The sequence below is a fragment of the Carassius carassius genome, chromosome 1 (genome assembly GCF_963082965.1).
Source record: "Carassius carassius chromosome 1, fCarCar2.1, whole genome shotgun sequence".
Classification (NCBI taxonomy): domain Eukaryota; kingdom Metazoa; phylum Chordata; class Actinopteri; order Cypriniformes; family Cyprinidae; genus Carassius; species Carassius carassius.
In genome coordinates, this window is record NC_081755.1 from 20,875,072 (window position 1) to 20,895,656 (window position 20,585).

A 20,585-nucleotide genomic window follows, 5' to 3' on the forward strand; every position below is an offset into this window, starting at 1 on the left:
TACACAATCAGCAAGAATGGGATTCAACATCAGTGAATATTTCTTAGGCTCAGTCTGAAAGAATGTTGATTTTGGTATGATATAAATCAATTGGGAGGCTGAATATTCGTAGAGGTTATCGCTGGAATAATCATGTGCATAGTGTCTACATCCCCTTGTAATTCAGTACAGTGATTTCTATGTTTTAGACCTGTTGAATATCTGTATTACCAGCACTCGATTTCAGTTCAACTTGAAATTTTATGAAATTCCTTGGTTTTATTCTAAAGTATACTTTGCTTAATCTTGCACATCTTTAAAATGTAACTTAATGTTGATTTGTTCTCCTGTATATAAATGTTTAATTTTGTCTGTAAATTGGGAACGATGCGAGGAGTAGGTATGACGATTGATTTTGTAATTTAAAGTTAAAATGTGACCGAAGTGATCGAAAAAGACAAATTAACGATGAAATAAATGGGAAAATGCAGGTCATCATGTCCTTATAGCTTGTAAATTTACAAAAATTGTGATATTTTTACTTCATATTGATGACGATCATGCCTAATGTCATTGAAGGAATGGTTTATAATGAATTGCTCTGTTTATTATGGAATTAAATGACAATGAACTTCTATGTCTTGTTTTAATTCTTTGTCACGCATGTTTCATAGGTACTTTCATTACAGGAGCAAGCAGTGGTGTGCATTTGGGCTAGAACCCAAGGGTTTTAGAAACCTCTTTTTTGTTTATTTTTGCAATTCCGCAGAAATCCATAGAAATATTACAAATGAAAACAAGCTGGTGCTTTTTAACAGATCTTTATTAGGGGGAAAAACCTATGTCAGTGGTTAGATCACAGTAGGGAAGTTGTGTCCACATTTACAGCATTGTCTCTGACAATGCAAGCGGACTGAAATAAAATCATTTTTAAATAATATAATCAAACCAATAACATAAAATGGTCTTCTCATTACAGAAACAAATGCAGCAACAAGAAATAACATAACATGCTTAAAACAAAGAGACATCAGTGGATCAGGTGATTCAAATCATACACATACAGTAATCAAACGTCACACCTGGAAAAGTGATGTTTGTTATTCAGGCAAGTGGAGTCAAAAATAAATAAAGTCACATTTGGTTGGAAGGGACATGGAGACAGGAAGGGTGTTAAGAACAGCAAACTGGGAAATGCAGTAAAGCATGATGAAGGTTGTGATTATGATGATGGTGGTAGGTGGGCACTAAATCTAGCAGCCCACAGCATTCCCGTTCACCTGACTCTGTGTGCGGCTGGGCATTGGACTGCGAGGTGCCACGCGCTGGGCCTCTATAGAGTTCCCTCTCACAGACAGGTGCTCCCATCCACCCTGTTTTAGTGCATTAGTTGAAAAAATTACTCTCAGGGTAAAGATCTGTTGATACTTATTACAAGATTTAAAAACAAAAATGCATTCACAATTTAGCATTTGACTTAATGTGGAAAAACTTACCCCAATGCCAAAGTCCCAGCTAAGGCCTTTGGGCTGCATGGGCTTCACTCCTAGTCTGTGACACACCGTTCCTGAGCTCTCTGATGGATAACCTGGCACTTTATCAGCAATTATCCAAACCTGGACAGATACATTACGACCACTTTACAGTTTCATAACCATCAAAGCAATAAGCAATAGGAAACATTATTATTTATTTTTGGGTAGTTGGACAGGGGTATATCGGAGTATGACAGGAGCTAGTAAACGTCAGGAGGACAGTCTCAAAGAAAGTGGGTAAAGAAAGGATTAATGTTATAACAGAAATGCAGATAATAATAGTGAAAAGAGGAAACAAAAGCTTTCAGTATACAGAGCTGTGCAGCATGAACAATGAGAACAACAAAGGGCCTAAAATCGAGCCTTGTGGTACACCATACTTTTCTTAGGGCAGATAGCTTTTAAATTACACTAATGAAAAGGTAGCGATCTGGTAGGTAGTCTATAAGAAATACAAAATTTTAACGTGCAATCTCACTACCGCAGTGTTGTTTTATTAATGTTATATTAATATATATTTTTAAATATATACTTCAAGTACACTTCATGTGCATCCTTTTTTTCCACTGTGTTTGTCTATTTAAGATAAAATGTTCATTAGTTGTTTTAACCAAAGTAAAAGGTTTCAAACCTGGTCCAGTGGTCCAACAGACACCTTACACACATTACTTGAGATGAGTTCCCATGCAGAACCCTGAGGATAGCTGGGTGTCAGACCCTGTCTGTACCACAGATTACCTGCAAAAAAACATACACACTGAGCTTGAACTTGATTGGAGATAGAGATCTGATTTCCATGTGCTACAATGTTCTCAACGGCATTTTAATTATTGCTTACTTATTCACTACATACTGCCTAATACTATATCTCTCTTCACACTTCTTATTGAGGAGAAACAGTCACGTAGAGCCTGTGATTACCAATACAGCTTGATTCAAATAAAACACATAAAAAAAGAAGCAAGTAGGAACAGTTGTCTCACTGTTTTCATCCACAGCATAAACGGCGGTCCTGCCCACAGACACCTGCCTGAGCGTCTGTTTCGGGGGAGATGGTATGTGATACCAGCACTCACCTGAGAAATCAAATCTTAATGAGTCATTTGACAAAGTAAGTGTGCTTGTCTTTGTTCGTTTTTCTACATGTAAATAATGACATAACCGCACTACAAATAAAGTTTTATAGGCATTTTTATCAAAACAAGAAATTCGTATTCTAAAAGACTTCTACTAGATACTTGCATAATTTCTCATTATTTTAACAATATTATATGTAATTTATGTGCAAAAAAATCTTGTACTTAATGCACTGAAACACATTTAATAACTGCTGTAAGTTGCTCAAACTGGAAAACCAGAACCAGCAGTAGTTTACATATTGTAGGATGTCCATCATCATTTACTAGTTGAAAACGTCACCCTTTCCATCAGGATGATCCTGTGGTCTCACCAGCTGGATTGTGGGCAGACACGGAGCCCCGGTAGAAGACGGCACCATCCCTGGCGATGGCCCACACCTGGTGGCCTCCTCCTATGCAAATGGACTTAAAGGGCTGGTCTGTGCCCACATGGAGCCAGGAGTTACCCTGTGGTTTCAGAGATTTAGAGGTCAGAGGACATCCCATAGACTATGCGCACTGACATAATACAAGAACAGAGACGAGAGGAGGATATTTATTCTGAGGAAAATAATATACAAAACCTCCAAGAAGTCAAAACAAGGGATTTGTGTCTAACCATATATGCTATATTTGCACTTAATATACTCAGTTAAATGTCCTCTAAATGTTAACCCCCCCCCCCCCCCTCTAAGTCAAACATAGTACTTTTTAAAAGGTATTTGCACTGGCTTTAAATTTCCATGTCATGGGTTATTAATATTTTTTTCAGTTGTGTTATGTCTAAGTCACACTGAAACTGATAGAACCAGACTTTACTTTTCTGGGACTTAAACCATTTGGGATGGCTCTTCTTTTGGTGGTTTTGGTGTTTACTTAGGGTCTGAGGCAAGAAAAGATGATTTCCTCTAGACTTTTCAACTGAAATGTAATTTTGGAGATCACGTGGCCCTGTTTTGTGAGAGTGGGGTGCAGGATAGAGACACGTTTAGTTCTCACAGCCGGGTTGTTGGCGGTGACTCCCAGACGGCACAGCACATCTCCCTTCTCACTGATGGCCCACACAGGAACCTGCTCTGGACTGCACTGGGCCAGACACGGCAAGACGGTGACGTCACTCAGTGCAATCGGAGGAACCTTCTGCCACGGGCCACTAAGGCTGATCTTACACTTCCTGTGACAAAGAAACACTCTTATATAGCTTTTCTTACACAAACGGGCCTCTTGCCCCTCTTGCTAACAAAAATCTGCGAACATGTATCTATCAAAGAATCGGGGAATTCAAAAGCAGCAAAAAAGTGAACTAACCTAGCCCACCGCCTGCGTCGCACAAAGTCCTTCATTGTCTTATATCCATGAAACGTCCTGAATGAACATAAAACATACATTAGTTTGAGATAGAAATGTCTAGTTTCTGTTCTATTAATAGGTTTTAAGTCAACATACACTGAGAAATCTGCAGCGTACTGCCAGCCCTCTTTATCTGTCCCTCCTGGGACACCGTAGTCAACATCCCAATCAGAAACCTGTGAGAGTGAGATGCAGATATCAGTCAGTAAACAATAACTAATCCATACAATACACCAAATGGTACAGTGCACAAGAAAGAGTCCAGGCTGTACCCATGTCCACTGCGGTGAGGGAGGCCTGGTGTTGTCTTTGGTACACTCCCTCAGGCCTGAAGCATCGCTCCACATGTAACGATCTGTGGGAAGACCCCTGAGGACCACAGCAGACACGGAGCGTTTACAGCAGGAACAGTAAACAAGCAGCAGAGCTCAGGGAAATGACACGCACTTGTCTGTGTATCCTGTCATTGGGTTCCAGCGCTGGTTCTCGTAGATGTACGCACTCCTCACATCACTTATTGCTTGGTTAAGGTTTTCATTTCCTGAAATGAATTAGATTTAAACACCGGGCAGAAGCAACTAGATTTCCGTCATTTAATTTGAGTAATGAAAGCTTTAAAGGAAGGAGAAAGGAGATGATTTGGGTGCGTTTTACGCAAACTGTGAGTAATTGGAGTAATCCATGCAATTATTATAGTGAATGAGACCCAGTGTTTGGGAAGATCAGCAACTATGTTTTGAATACAGTACTAGCATACTGCTTGCTGAATATCCCATCCTGCTGCAAAGTTCAGCTTAGACCGGCATGAACTGCATCCTGGTCTAGACTGGTTTGATGCTGGTCTGACTGGTGGACCATGATGCAAATCTTGCTGTTTCTGGTTAAGCAGTTCGACCAAGAAAGATCTGCCGGTGAAGCCTCATGGGAACATCAGCACACCAGCAACCAAACCAGCAAATGTTCATCTTGCAGGATCAAAACTAGATGTAGGATAGGGATAGCAGCAGGGTGCATGTTTACCCTGAGCCGACGGTCCCCTGCTGCCCCCCGTGTAGACCCAGGCGGTGTGATCGTGAGCGATGCCCCACACCACACCCAGACTGTTAGACTCCACACACAGCAGATGAGCAGGAACCTGACGCCAGAACCTGAGCCCACAGCAGGAACGCGCACAGACACGTGAAGCATGCCCAGCACAATTATAATCACAAACACACACACACACACACGGTCCAGAGGACACCAAATTAAACCCATCAGACACTTCTGTGGCATGCAAGCCAGACTTTATCCATGATTCAATTATGAAACACCAGATTAGCTCTGTCTGAAACCCAGTGAGCTGCCAGTCTGGACAGCATTTAGTCACTTACAATGCAGACTGCAATTAGTGAAAACAGTCAGTCATCTGTGAGAGCTATTTCTACCTGATTCTAACCCATAAAAACTAGTTTTGTTGGTATAGTTTGGTGTATATAGGTTGGTTCAGTGATCCTATTTAAACATCAGGCTGCGCTTAATATTTGTTTTCATGCTTTTATAATATTGTGTTGTTAGCTTAGCCTCATGCTAATGCCAAAACTCCGTAGAAATCAATCGTGACTCGAGTCTTCTTGAGAAGCACCGTTTGTTTTGGCACGTGAAGGAGAGTGAAGCAGCTCACTGGGTTTAGAACAGATGGGGACGTTCTTACATGTGCTCGCAGGGTAAGTACTGCGCCGGGGCTTCCAGACTGGGTGACGGCTCATGGACCATGACGTCACCTTTACACGTCACAGCCCACAGGGCCTGTTTGGATGGATGCTCTCCAAGAGCCCTGGACGCACAACACGACTCGTTCAACAGAGACAGCTGCAACGGTCACACAGAGACAGAAAGCACTCGTCACTCTCCAAATCTCACTCTCATTCTGCAGTGCAATCAAAAACACATCCTAAACTCGTCAGGAAGATTGATGATCTGGGTAAAATGTGTGTTGGGGGTAAACAAAATCACAATGCAATAAATCTTTGTTTCCTATATGCAAATATCTATATATTTTTTAATGCTGTCAAACGATTAATCGCATCCAAATAAAAGTTTTTGTTTACATAATATGTGTGTATTGTGTATATTTGTTATGTTTACAAAGATACACACACACAGCATATATTTTGAAAGTATTTACATGTATTTTTTACTTTAGTGCTGTGAAATGATTAATTGCGATTATTAATCACATCCAAAATAAAAGTTTTGTATTTTTTATTCGTTTTTATTTTTATTATTTTATTACTGTGTATATTTATTATGTATATATATAAATAAACATGCATGTATATATTTAAGAAACATATATTGTTTATATATTAAATATATTTATGTGTAATATAAGAATATAAATGTATATACATGTACTGTAAATATTTAAAAGATATATACTGTATGTGTATGTATTTAAATATAATACATATACACAGCACACACATATAATATTTAATTTTGGATGCGATTAATCGTCTGACAGCAAAAATTTTCAATGCCAATATTTATGTTTGTATAATATATATTACACATAAATATATTTAATATATAAACATAACATATTTTTCTTAAATCTATACATGCACGCGTGTGTATTTACATATACATAATAAATATACACAGCACACACATTTATTAGGTAAACAATTTTTTTTATTTTGGATTCGATTAATCGCGATTAATCGTTTGTAAGCACTAATTGTTTTCCTTGATTTTGTGCAGAAATGTGTTTTTCATGAGAGGAATTTATTCATTTTTAATGAACATTATCCAAATACAGGATCATGACTGGTAAGATGTATGGATACAGTTCAAAGTTCATCACGCGTGTGCTTTGTGTCACATGAAGATCCTTTTAACCCGATGTGTGTTCATAAGTGCATTTTACCCAGGTGTTGAAGTCTTGTTGTGAGGGAGTTGCCAGTAAAATGGGGCTTCTCTGTTTGGTTCTCTCTGGTGTGTAAACAGCCACAGTGTACAGAGAGTCCCTGAACATGGGCACCAGGGCCGTCACCTCCTTTATCACAGCATACAGAAACTGACACACACAACAGAAGAACCGTGGAGTTATTTACACTGATACAGCCTGAGAACACTTTACTTCAACAACATATTTTGATCTAAATTCATTCATTTGTAAAAGCATTCACAAACATTTTTTTACTCCTGAAATGTAAAACATGTAGTGAACTTGTGTCTGTTGATATACTGTTATACTGATACACTGTTGTGAAAAAACAGTGTGCTTAATTATATCAAATAGTGTACTTCAAATCTTACATTAGTCATTTTTTCTTCTTTTTCACTTAAGTTTGTGTTTCTTTTGTTTACAAGATAATATTTTGTTAAAAAAAACAACTGTATTTCATGATTTGGTTTTGATTATTTTCTGTAGACTTGTTATGTAGGGATTGCGTATGAGATCCAGTATTTAGTGATCTAGTAAGTTTGAGTGGCGTGTGTGATTTTTCATTTACAATTTCAAACTTGACAAGTTTTTTTATTTAAAGTACATTTTAAATGCTTCATGCTTTAAAGAAGTACACTTCTTCTGATGTGTTGACTAAAATACTAAAGCACATTTAGGTACTTGGTTTCAATTTTACTGTAGTGTGTTATTTGATATTACATTTAAAGTTGATATCTATTTTTAAATGTAATAGCAGATTCAACTATAATAATTTTTATATTAAATATTGTATTCAGTGTGCATATCAGTATACTCTTTAAAAGTATGTGATTTCCACAATAGGTAATCTTTGTGCTATTATGCTAAAGTAGACTTATTTCCCACAGAGGCACCTTCTTCTCCTGGTCGTGAGTGTAGTAGAGGTAAAGGATGTCTCCTGTCTGAGCTCCAGCAGCGGTGACCTGCTCCAGCGTCACACTGACATCCTCCCACTGATGAGGGGTCCAGTCCCTCCACCAGGACATACAACCTCTCGTCACACGCACAGACTGAGACACACACACACACACACATATACATCAGTGTTTGAGATGTCCTATTGACTCTTCCTCTCGCGTGATGCACAAAAGTGCATTTACCTTCTCTACAGAAGCATCTCTCTCTAGCTGGACTCCTCTTGTCTGAGTGTCTGTGTCTAAAGCACCGAGGGCAGGTGTGATGGATGGAGAGAGCGGCCCGGGATCTGACAGAATCACAGATAACAGAGAAGATTTTCTACAAAACAGCATACAGCATTCTTTTTTTCAAAGAAGCATTTTACGCTGAACAAAGCTGCACTCATTCAGTCCAAAACACACACACACAATAAGAACACTAACATTATGAAATATTATTACAATTTAAAAGACACGTTATTTATTTGAATACATTTTTAAATGTATTAGTTATTCCTTTTATTAGTTATTATTATATAATACTAACTAGTTAGTTATTATTTATTGATGCAAAGTAGAATTTTCAGTATTCAGTGTCACATGGTGTTTAAGAAATCTTTTTTTTTTTTTTTACTGATTTGCTGCTCAAGAAACATCAGCAGAGATTTTGCTTCATATTTTAGTGGAATTATTTGCTGAATAGAAAGTTCAAAAGAAATATTAAAAAATTGATTTGAACTCAAATCTTTTGTAACTATTTATAAATCTTTACAGACTTTTGAATAATTTAATGTATCCTTGCTGAATATAAATATTCATTGCTTTCAAAAAAAATTTTACTGACCCAAAACTTTTACAAATGGAATTATTATAATTTTTTGCTGGTAAAGGATGTCATTACCACGATTTTTGCTATGTCATTCACTCCCAAAACATTATGAAATGTCAAAAATATTCTCCTCTGCTGTATCTTATAAATTTATTTCAATTTTTATAAAAAATTATAATCTATATTTGTGGATGGAAACCTTGGTGTAAGGCATCATCAACATCAAGCCTAGTATAACAAGTTTTGATGCATTATTCTTGAACTTATACCATTGTAAAATTGAATAAATTGCATGAGTTTATACATTTATAAAGAAAAAAAATCTGCAATATTATAATGCATTTGAACTTTGATTACAATTATTTATGACGAGATTAAAAGGTACATTAAGAATGTCTTTTCTAATACATTACACAGTAAAGGCTTCAAGTAAGTTCCTTCAGTAATAGAAAGAACAACATGAGGTAGAGGTTGAGGGTGAGTAAGTGTGTTGCACCTGAGATGTTAAACAAGTCGACATGTGAGCTGGAGCTGATGTCACATCCTCCACCGGTGACCCAGGCCCAGGGCGGTAGCTCCTCCTGCACTACCGTGTTGTGCTGCAGCTCAATGGGGTACGTGGCCACTGAGCTCCGAGTGCTGCTGGGATCCGAGCCCTTCATCTCCTCCAGGTCAACATTGCTCCATGGGGTCTCGCTTCCATCGGACGGGCTGCTGGGGCTCAGGATAGAGGAATCGGACTCTTGGCTCGTCACCTGGTTGTCCTCAGGTACACTAGGATGAGCTGCAGAAGACTGGTCGTGTGCTGGAGCAGAGCGATCAGACACCAGCGCAGAGATAAAGCTGTCACTCGTGATCTTGGGGACACGTGGCTTTGGAATGTCTGTGTCATCACAGCCCAGAACAGAACCTTGGGAAGGAGCGGTGACCTCACCAGTGAAGACACCGGCATCACTGTGAACATGTGATGGGAAACACACAGACACAGAGCCATTCACAACACTGACAGGCAACACGCCAACTACTGGATGGACAAGACTAGCAACAAATACTGTAAATGGCATCTTCTGTACTAGTGTGTGTGTGTGTGTGTGTGTACATGATATAATATAAAAAATATAATATGTAATGTATAATTGTATTATATTTGTAGCAGTAGCCAACAATACGTTGTATGGGTCAAAATTATAGATTTTTCTTTTATGCCAAAAATCATTAGGATATTAAGTAAAGATCATGTTGCATGAAGATATTTTATAAATTTACTACTGATAAAAGCTTAATTTTTAAGAACTTCATTTGGACAACTTTCAAGGCGATTTTCTCAATATTTAGATTTTTTTGCACCCTCAGATTCCAGATTTTTTTCTCAGTTGAATATGGTCCTATCTTAAGAAACCATACACCAGTGGGAAGCTTATTTATTCAGCTTACAGAATAAATCTCGATTTCAACTGACCCTTATGACTGGTTTTGTGCAGGTCCAGGGTCATATATACTGTATATACATGTCGGTTCGGTGAATGAGGCCCTTCAAATTAACACTGGCAATTCACCCCCAATCCAGAAGGGGGCGCCTGCAACAATGCAATGCTGTTGGATAAACGGCCTTCAACAGAAGAACAGAGGATGCAATGAGTTGCACATTTGAAAACAAGGCCCACTAGACAGTGACCATGTGCTGACTCTGAATGCATCTCTCAGAGACTGACAGAAGTATACTTTAAAGTACTTGTAAAAAAATGTGTAGCCTGAATGCAAGTTGCTTTGGATAAAAGCATCTGATAAATGCATGAATGTAAATGTAAACGTAAAGGCTTGTGCAATCAACTGTTTGCGAATAATTGTTGTGTTATGTTAACTACTATTTATTATGTATTGTTTATAGACTTTGTACTTCAGTCGCGCTTAAACGGTGACACAGAGGCGGGCGTGCTGATGTTTGGTTCACTGTATTTTATTTTGATAAAGTAGCAACTGCACTGTCAAGTTAGTAATGCTGGAACTGATTTTTGTTTTGTGTGTGAGTGTGTGTGTGTGTGTGTGTGTGTGTCTGCATGCCGGAGCGATCACTTCAACTGTTTCCTTATACCAGCAGAATCAATTTAAACACGTATTGTCTTATTAATGTATACTGTATAACTGTATAAAGGTCTGCTTTTATTTGTGTACACTCACAAAGAAAACAGAACATCGTGCTTTTGTAAAATGAAGAAAACAAAAGAGATGTCGCTTTATATCTCCCATTCCACCACATCCCATAGCTGCTCTACTGGGTTGAGTTCTGGTGACTGTGGAGGTCGTTTGAGTAAAGTGAACTCATTGTCATGTTCAAGAAACCAGACTGAGATGATTTGAGTTTTGTGACATGGTGCATTATCCTGCTGGAAATAGCCATCAGATGATGGGTACACTGTAGTCATAAAGGGATGGACAACAATACTCAGGTAGGCCCAAAGTGTGCCAATAAAATATCCACCACACCATTACACCACCCCCAGCAGCCTGAACCGTTGAGACCAGGCAGGATGGATCCATGTTCTCATGTGCTTTACTCCTAATTCTGACTCTATCATCTGAATGTCGCAGCAGAAATCGAGACTCATCAGACAGGCAATGTATTTCCAATCTTCTATTGTTCAATTTTGTTGAGCCTGTGTGAATTGTAGCCTCTGTTTCCTGTTCTTAGCTGACAGGAGCAGCACCCGGTGTGGTCTTCTGCTTCTGTAGCACATCTACTTCAGGGTTCGACGTGTTGGAAACGTCTTGACTTTTTTTTGTTTTTCCAAAAAATTACTGAACTTAATGTGTATCAGTCACTCCTCTCTTTCTTTTCCGCTAATGTCTCCACTGCTAAAAGGACATACTATCATATCAATAATTAACAATCATCTAATTCTCGCATGCTCTTTAAAACATTTTCCTTGCTCCTTTGCCCCCCCACCCTTCATCAAATCTATCAGCTGATGACTTTGCCATGTTCTTAATTAATAAAATTAAAATCATCAGTGCACAGTTTACCACACAACAATCTGTCAAGCACATCTTACCAGCCATTGTGAGTAAATTGTAAATTGGGTATAATTTTTTTAAACTTTATGTTTTTATGCCTCATATAATATAATGATAGTGAGAATATGGAGCTCGAGAAGAAAAAAATCACCTTAGATTTATTAAGAAGCACAAACTGAGTCAAAATCTGCAATTTGGTGCAGTTGCTAATATTTCAAATATAATATAAAATGCTATACTATACACTGATGACTGACAGATGAACAACTAACTGTTCCTCAAAAGCCTTATGTACTGTTTTTGATACATTCTGAAAAATTATGTTTGGATAAAAAATAGCTAAGTTGCTTCAGTCCAGTAAATTGTCTTCTTGAAATATTAATAACAACATAAAGGTTATCCTCATGTTTAATTCATTAAAATCATTAAAGATTTGAAACAAAGAGACACATTTATCATGACCTCAAGGCGGACGTTTTTACAATTACACTAAAATACCTTTTACTTGCTAAAAACGTATGGACTATCAATCAGACAGAAGGGATGTAGTAGATGCATGTATCACATATGATGTAAGAAGAGTGTAAAACCCGATGTGCTGAGCAGGTAAATGTAAATTAACTGTTAACCTTTCACAGCTCTGATATTTGTACTTTAAATTAATAAACTCTGTGTAACAAATTAAAATCTTTCCAAATACTGGAACCTATTTAAGTACACCTGGTCAAGTTTTTCACCCACCTGGAATGATTTGTGCTTTCACTGCCTTCAAGCTGAGCTGCCACTGCCACCCATGACCTGCCAGTGACCTCTGTGGCTGTCACACCATGACGAAAATACACAGTCCGGTCATCGCTGCCAACCCCCCATACCTGTGTCACAAACAAACACACATAAAATAAACTCATAGTTTTTGTATCACACCAGCCACAGTCTTGCTGAGCATTTGAGACATCTTTGAAAACGTTAAGAAATCTTACAGATGCCAAACTTTTGAATGTTAATGTATAAAAATTTGAAGTTCTGACTGAAGTTTGAATGGGTGTTACACTTCTTGTAATTACACAGAAATATATGACAGAATGTTTGATTGACCTGTTATATCACAATCAAGCAATGGATAACCATACAATAATACATTAACAATAAAGTCCCCATATCAACTGCATCATAATAAAAAAATCATCATGTTATGAGACAAACTTCTTTTTTATGTGCTGACATAGTTCTCATATACAGGATATTGTTTCTGATTAAGCCAAATTAAGGAACAGGATCCAGTATGAGCATCGCAGCTGCGCTAAACACACAGATACATTGCCCGCGCAGTTAGTAATGAAATGTGAAGTATGCAATAGTGAAGAGCGGCCAAACTCAAATTAGATGCTCCCATATGGCTGTGTGTGGACGAAAGAAATGGAGGTGTATATATATGGCTGGGCTGAGCTGGAGGAGGCAGTGGGCAGCAGGAAGAGCCAGGCGGTCTAAGGATCCAGTTACAGAGAGAGAGAGATGCAGAGACAAAGTTTGCATCGCTTGCAAACTCCATACTGAGACTTAGCGGCTCTAATCAACACCCACGGACACCCGACTCTGCCAGACCATACATGCCTGTCCTGGCAGAAGGGAGGGGCCAGTGTGAGCTAGAGAAGGTGATTGGACGATGGGTATTTGTGCGTATAAACTAGGACAGTGAATACAGTCGGCCTGCCGTGCAGGGAGCACATATTGGTCTGAGGATCTAATGATGGTTAATCCTCAAAGCTACATGTGAAAACATTAAGTGTAATTAAACCTGTCTGGCCCCCACCCTACGTCAGAAGGATGTCCCCCAAGGACAAGTACTGGGACCACTAAAGTTGTCAATACGGAAATAAAATAATTTCGTCAGATGAAATATGATATCGGTAACAGTTATTAAAGCATGGTGTGAGTGCACTGAACTTATCGAGATTGATACATCACTTGTTAGTGGAGTTTTCTAAGGCAAAGACCACTTTTATTGCTCGTACTTATGGTGAATGATTTGAACAAACCCAGAACCCTATGTAACTCAACCTGCACTTTTTGTGCTACAGACATGAATGGTACCACAAAGCATGCAGTGATATGACTTATGATTTTCACCTGGTGGACAACAAAACCTACTTTAATGTACTTTAATGTTAATCTAATTACTTTAATGTCACTTTAATATTACTATAATGAAATTACTTCAAGGTTTGAATTGATCTTGTCACCCCTTTGAAATTTCACTCAAGCCCCCTATTTGGCTATGGACCATCTGGCTGTACACTGTTGTAAAGTGAGTGTGTGTATATTTGTATTGTTAGAACGGCAGTATAACATGATACCTCACTGATCTCACCTGGTCATTGGGGCCCATGCTAAGCATCACCATCTCTCCACCAATACTGATCCAGCCTGAGCCAGTGGGATTGTGGGAATTCACACCCCTCCTGTACCAGACCTATCACACCCACAAACACATTGTATTTACACATTGCACACTGCGTATACTGCATTTTCTTACACACTTTGTACTACCTTTTTTTTAGTGTATATGAAACTGAGCTTGTCATGAAACAAATATTTTAAGTCAAGCTAGATCAGGGGTGTCCAATCCTGCTCATGGATCGCCAACATCCTACAGAGTGTAGCTCCAAGCCGCTCCAACACACTTGCCTTAAAGTTTCTAGTGATTCCGAGGAGCTTGATTGGCTGGATCGGGTGTGTTCAATTAGGGCTAGAGCTGAACTTAGCAGGACAGTGGCCCTTCTTTAGGTACTTGATGAAATTGGAAGATAATGTTGCTTCCAAATGACTTTGATGGTAGGAAAATAACTGAAAGCATTCATAGAGTAAATCCCATCTTACTTTGTTGTCTTTAGTAACGACCCAAACGACATTGATTCCCACTGCGACATGAACAGCTCCTTTCTGATTTGGAGGCAGCACAAGCTCCCACGATGAGCCTGAAAACAAGAATTATGCACTTTTAAAGAATATACTTAAGTGTGAACTGAATGTAAATGTTAAGGGGAATTCAAATTAGATTGGGAAACTCTGTTGATGAACTAGTTACTTATTAGCATGCATATTACTAGCATATTGGTTGTTTATTAGTACTTATCAAGCACATATTAATGCCTTATTCTGCTTGACAATATTTTGGATGTCTTAACCTTACACCATACCTAAAACATAACTAATACAACCTTATTTACTATTAATAAGCAGCATATTAGATTATTGAAGGAAAAGTCATAGTTAATAGTGAATGTGTTCCCCAATCTAAAGTGTTATATACTTATACTATATAGTACTATATACTATATATACTTCAATGTCATTTCTATTGAGAACTGACTTTATACATGCATTAAAAATCCCTAAAACTCCAGCTGACTCAAAAGACGTTGAGCAAAATTGACAGCAGCAACCTCCTGCAGCATTTGAATTGACTTCACCTTATTTAATGCAATGACATTCAGAAATGTTTAGTTGTGGCGCAAGTGACCACATGTTCTCTGTCATGCTATTGACATGACCGTGACCGTGATCATAGTTTCACCATAAATAGCGGCAATGTGAAAGTCATTCAAAACATGTACTGTATGTCGTGCATACTATATGTGTAGATTCAAAGGACAGGAATACATCTGTCAGTGTCAGACCTTTAGGGCAGTCTTTACTGATGCCCGTTCTGGCCAGCAGTTGTCCATCCCAGAGAACGACCCAAAGCAGGTCTTTCGGCCCGGCGCTGACCTGCGCCACCTCTCGGGGCACCTGGGTGGGTTCCCAGCACGTCCCCTCCGGGTTCTGCTGTCTGATGCCTGTGCGGAACCACAGCTGTGTAGAGATACACAAACACACCTCAGATCTGTGAGGGGTCGTGAAGAGTTTCTTAACACGTGATAAAAATGACAAAACATTCAGCAAGTGTTTAAATTAACCACTCGGCTGAGAAATTGTTCACATTCTTGTGAGCAAGTGGTTAATCCATAAGGAGGTGTTGGCTGAGCTCAAAATATAAAGCAGACGTCACAGAACAGCAGTGAGCTCTACTGGTCACAAATCTGTAATGCAACCGCAAGTTGGTGCTGATACTTAAAACTGAGACCTTAAAAAAAAATCATTTTTGTTCATTGAATAAAGCTGAGATAAAATACTATGAATATTAGATGACAAACATAAACTTAAATTAGAATTAGAAGGCAAAATAAAGTTTAAGAGTATTAAAATGACTAAACCTGATAGAAATGAAAGCAAAATCGAAATATTACAAATGACAGAAGCATATAAGGAAATTACTTAAATGAAAGCTGAAAATATAAAAATAAGCAATTCAAAATAGTAATAAAGAACAGAGCAGCAGTGCCCTCTAATGGTCAGAAACTTGTAATGCAACCACAACATAAGTCCGGACCTTCCCTTGCTGGGACACGGCCCACAGGTAAACATGTTTCTCAGGACTGTCACTCATGTCCCAGCCTCCACAGCTGATGTCACTGAAGGGCTCTGGTGGAGGTCTGGCTCTCTCCAGAGGCACCTGCTCCAAAAACACACATAATCAGAAAGACTCTACATATGTGGACAGCTAATAAGTGTAAATCAAACTGAAACTTTACACTGGTTGACCTTTGGTTGTTTCACACTGAAACAACAGTAAAGTTTGGATTCCCATTTTAAATACCTTGGCCCAGGATCCCAGAGCTTTATATCTCCTGTAGCGAAGCCATCGCCTGCGACGCACGCACGAGTTCCACTTCTTCTCTTTGGTGAAGGTGGCAGGGAAGTCCACTGCATACTCCCACCCCTGGAAGCACAGGAAACAGCATTACACATTCTGACATGATTTCTCATTTTGGTTTTGGGACTTCTTATGAATCATTATTTGACATGTAATTACATGAGTGTAATGGAGTGACATACTTCAGAGGATAAGACTTAAGTGTGAACTGAATGTGATGTTTTTAGTCACTTAACAAGTGCATATCCAAAACGATTCAGCACACTTCTTTTTCCCAAGGGTAGGATAAGGAAAGGGTTCGGTTTGTGGATTAAGTTTACAATAGGTCAGGTTTAGATGAGTTGAGTTTGTGGCGAATCCATAGGTTAAGTTTAGGATGGCTTGAGGTCTGAGATAGTGTCACTCACCCCCGTCTCACTGGACTCTCTCCCGCAGCTTTCATCATCCACGTACCAGTCGCCCTCCCACTCCCAGTTAGCAGATGGCAACACGAAGCTGTGAAGAGGTTGTGGGTTCAAGCCCAACTCATCTGTCCACTGCCAGCGGTCTGTCGGGAGGAGTGTGTCTGTGTAACCATCAACTGGGTTCCATCTCTGTAAAACAGACCGAAAGAGTCTGCTGTACTGTTTGTAACATGCAATCCTTATGCTCAGTATTACTATCCTACTTCTGGTGTACTTGGATTAAGCCTACAGTTTGAAATAATATAGTAATGTATATAGAATAATATATATTGTAATATAATATATACCATTTAAAAGCTTGGGGTAAATATGATAAAAAAACTGATAATGAATATGTTTCTTGAGCAGTTTCTTGAGCAGCAAATCAGCATATCAGAATGATTACTAAAGAACACTAAAGCATCTTAATTATTACAAGATTTTGGCTAATATATACAGTATACATATTATATATAAATATGTATTATTTCTAATGTTCCTGTACTTATTTACTCTACTTTGCTATTTGATTTGATTTTGCGCTTTTGTAATTTTACTTTATTTGTGAATATTCACAGTTTATTTCACTTGCAAAGAGTTTTACATATTACCGTTTTACTTTACAACTGTTTTTGCTATTGTGCATGCTTTTTTCCAAATCAGAGGTACTGTATTTTATCATGCTAATAAATCAGAGATGAATTGAAATGTTTCCAACACACCTGGTTTTCATAGGTCTCTTCCTGGTGGCGTATAGGCACTTGACTGGGATACACATGGAGATAAACCTGATGGTCGCAGCCGATGCCCCAGCAGCAGTGATGGGAGCCCGTCACCCGCTTCAGCTCCAGCAGGAGATCCGCGGCGCGCCTCCAGTGGCCTCCAGCGGCCCACAGACTGAACGCCCGCCCGTACACATCCACCGCCCACAGCTGCGACCCCGACATCATGGGTCCTGGAGGACAGCGTGTTTGAACAGTACGGTGGATTAGGGTTTTTGCAATTTTGCCTTGTGTCTCATTGTGCCACATGAAGCCCAAGCAATAAATCTAAATATTTGATCATCATGATATCAGAAGACATTTTTCAGATATTGTAATTAAAGGGGAAATGGCACATATATTAGTGCTCCTTGTGCCAAAAGAATTGGTGGATTTTTTTTTATGTTGGACAGTCCATGCTCAAATCTGGGACACTGTGTTTTGGGTTAGAAATAGTTAAAAACAAAGCAAACTTTTTTGCTTTATCACGCCTGGTTACAAAAATACATGTATGGCATTTAACTTTCTTAATGCACATTTTATCAATTGAATAACATAGTATATATACTGTCCCACATTAGTCACAACTACATCCTATGTCACTGACATTTAAGTGAACTTCATAAGCGCTACTTCCGGTTTGATGATTTTCATAGCCACATTTCTGACATCATTTCCAGAGTGATTTCAATAACTTGACACCCCTGATTGAATTCAACACCAGTCACGTTCACTTTAATGTTGTAAAAGAAGATATAAAAGGCTTAGGTGTCCCAATAGTCAATGTCCCACATTACATTAATCCACCCTATTTAATTTAATATACATTTACACGATAAAATAGCTTTGAATATGTGCAGCTCTTTGTAGATTATTAAACCATAAGACTGTCAAGCATTCATCTCCAAACAAAGTTCGTGATTAAAATTAAATAGGATTTGACAGTTTCCTCATTTAATTCGATTTATATAACGTTGGAGAAAATCGTGATGACTAGTAATAATATGTATTATATATGAAATGATAACATAATACAGACGTTTAGTCTCTTATATGGAGTAAGAGATACGGGTAACTGGATACCAGTTGGTCAGCTTGCACCTTTCTGACTGGATTCATTATTACAGCCATATTATTCTCTACTTCGTTTAGTTTATGTTATGTTTTTTTGCACATTGCTGTGGTTGTCATATGCTTTACGTTTAGTAAACACAGTAACCGACATGACGGATTCACATTCCGACACACAAGCGCTTCGTATTCTGTTTAAACGCGATAAAAGCAGACTCATAAACTCACCTACTATGTAGTTTAATGACTTTGAAGCGATTCTTCATATATTCCGCGCATAACAAACATCGTTTATTTTCATTCCCAGCTTTATTCTAAGGGCTCAGACTCAAAGCAGGAAGTTAACGGTATCTTGACTCTGATTGGTCAGCGCGCGAGGAAATGTCGAAATCTAAGCTTCTGATTGGACAGAGCGTGTGCGTATGTTTTTCCGTCGCGCAGCCTTCTCATGTGCGCACGTTCACCTGCTCAATTATTCATTCTTTACTTTCTCAATAATTAAAGCTCGAGGGTGATACACCTGTGGATATTGTGTTTACATATGTACTTATTTGTATATATTTATATTTGTACATGTGTGTACATGCCGTACATCTAGATTCGGCTATATTATGTGGTAAGAATAAAAAAATAAATATATATATATATATAAATTGTTAAACTATTTAAACCATTCATTCTTTTTTATATATAAGGACAATGTTGCTACATTTTCCGCCAGTGTCAGAACAATTTGTATAATACCAAACTTGCTCTTAATTTTGATGCAGCAAAAGTCCATATAAAATCAATGTCATTCTTATATATATATATTTTTTTTAATTCATAAATAATAAAATAATGTCTGAGAGATTAAAGATCAGTCCAGGCAGTGCTTTAAGTGGCCCAAAAGAGGTACTCTATTATAGCATATATATATATATTAGTTTTTTGTTGATGACTCCCCTCATCCCCTGAGGTAACAACTATATTGAAGGGGTTTTATATACAGCAGTCAACAGGGTGTCTGCGGTCTTGGGGGACTGGATGGGGGCTTATGATATTAGACTTTGTAGTCTATAATAAAAGATAATAAATTTCAAACCTTAACTACACACATTTTTATTCAAAGATCAACCATCTGTCATTACTCTTTAGTCTGCCACAAAAAACAACAACATTAAAATCATGAACTCAAATGTCATTGTTTTTTTGTTTGTTTTTTTACAATGACTGTTGTAACAGTGCGTAAATCAGACCTTTCTGTAACGCTAACGCTAATGATCTTAAACGTATTTTTTGTACACAGTGCCGCGAACTGTCAATCACTCCTGACGCGTGCATCACTGTCCTCCTCGCAGTGGCAGCAACTTGCTGCTCTCTCCATCAAGCTTTAAAACAAAAAGGGGACAAAAAGGTTGTATTGTCTTTGTGCATATAGATTAATTAGATAAATTAATATCTAAATTCGTGCCTAGCCGCCTACGGTATTTTTTTTTAACTTAGAAAAAAGATGCTGCAGCCTATGAGCGGCTGGCGGGGGCTGGTTGCAGGACGACTCAACCTCCGCAGACAGTTTTTAATGTTTATCAGACAATAACTACTCAAGATTTTGCTTTAGTATAATTTTAGGGACAATTAGGGCCAGATTCGGGATTCGGGACAACAGTTAAGATTTCGGGACTGTCCCGAATTTTTCGGGACGTCTGGTCACCCTACCTGAAAGAGCTACTGCATTACTTCATTAGCTTGCATCTGACCTGCAGCGATATCAATCAGGCTTGGTGGATTATCAGCCAGCGAGTCATATGAGTAGAACCGTTTTATTTTAATAAAGTCTGAAGCCAGGAGAGCATATGTATTGTCCACTGTATTTGGATTATAACTG

General features: G+C 38.4%; 1 protein-coding gene across 1 annotated transcript; it reads right to left on the reverse strand.

The window, feature by feature from the left end:
- Positions 1-784: 784 nt before the first annotated feature.
- On the reverse strand, positions 785-19,077 carry LOC132141418 (tectonin beta-propeller repeat-containing protein 1-like). Its single transcript, XM_059550913.1, has 25 exons — positions 18,946-19,077; positions 17,609-17,852; positions 16,851-17,036; positions 16,387-16,509; positions 16,120-16,242; positions 15,368-15,542; positions 14,568-14,665; positions 14,059-14,160; positions 12,432-12,562; positions 9,175-9,632; positions 8,054-8,157; positions 7,808-7,963; positions 6,894-7,043; positions 5,676-5,833; positions 5,003-5,130; positions 4,430-4,523; positions 4,255-4,351; positions 4,079-4,158; positions 3,941-3,997; positions 3,632-3,806; positions 2,965-3,100; positions 2,498-2,590; positions 2,146-2,252; positions 1,476-1,595; positions 785-1,352 (listed from the first exon to the last, which is right to left on the reverse strand). Exons 2-25 carry the CDS (start codon positions 17,834-17,836, stop codon positions 1,233-1,235), a joined length of 3,399 nt encoding a protein of 1,132 aa, XP_059406896.1. The 5' UTR covers positions 17,837-17,852; positions 18,946-19,077; the 3' UTR covers positions 785-1,232.
- Between the last annotated feature and the right edge of the window lie 1,508 nt (positions 19,078-20,585).

Coding starts and splice junctions, on each gene's coding strand:
- LOC132141418 (XM_059550913.1), bottom strand. CDS start 17,836: ATGATGTCGGGGTCGCAGCTGTGGGCGGTGGATGTGTACGGGCGGGCG. Junction 17,037..17,608: donor AAGAGACCTATGAAAACCAG/GTGTGTTGGAAA, acceptor TCTGTTTTACAG/AGATGGAACCCAGTTGATGG. Junction 7,964..8,053: donor GAGATGCTTCTGTAGAGAAG/GTAAATGCACTT, acceptor TGTGTGTCTCAG/TCTGTGCGTGTGACGAGAGG.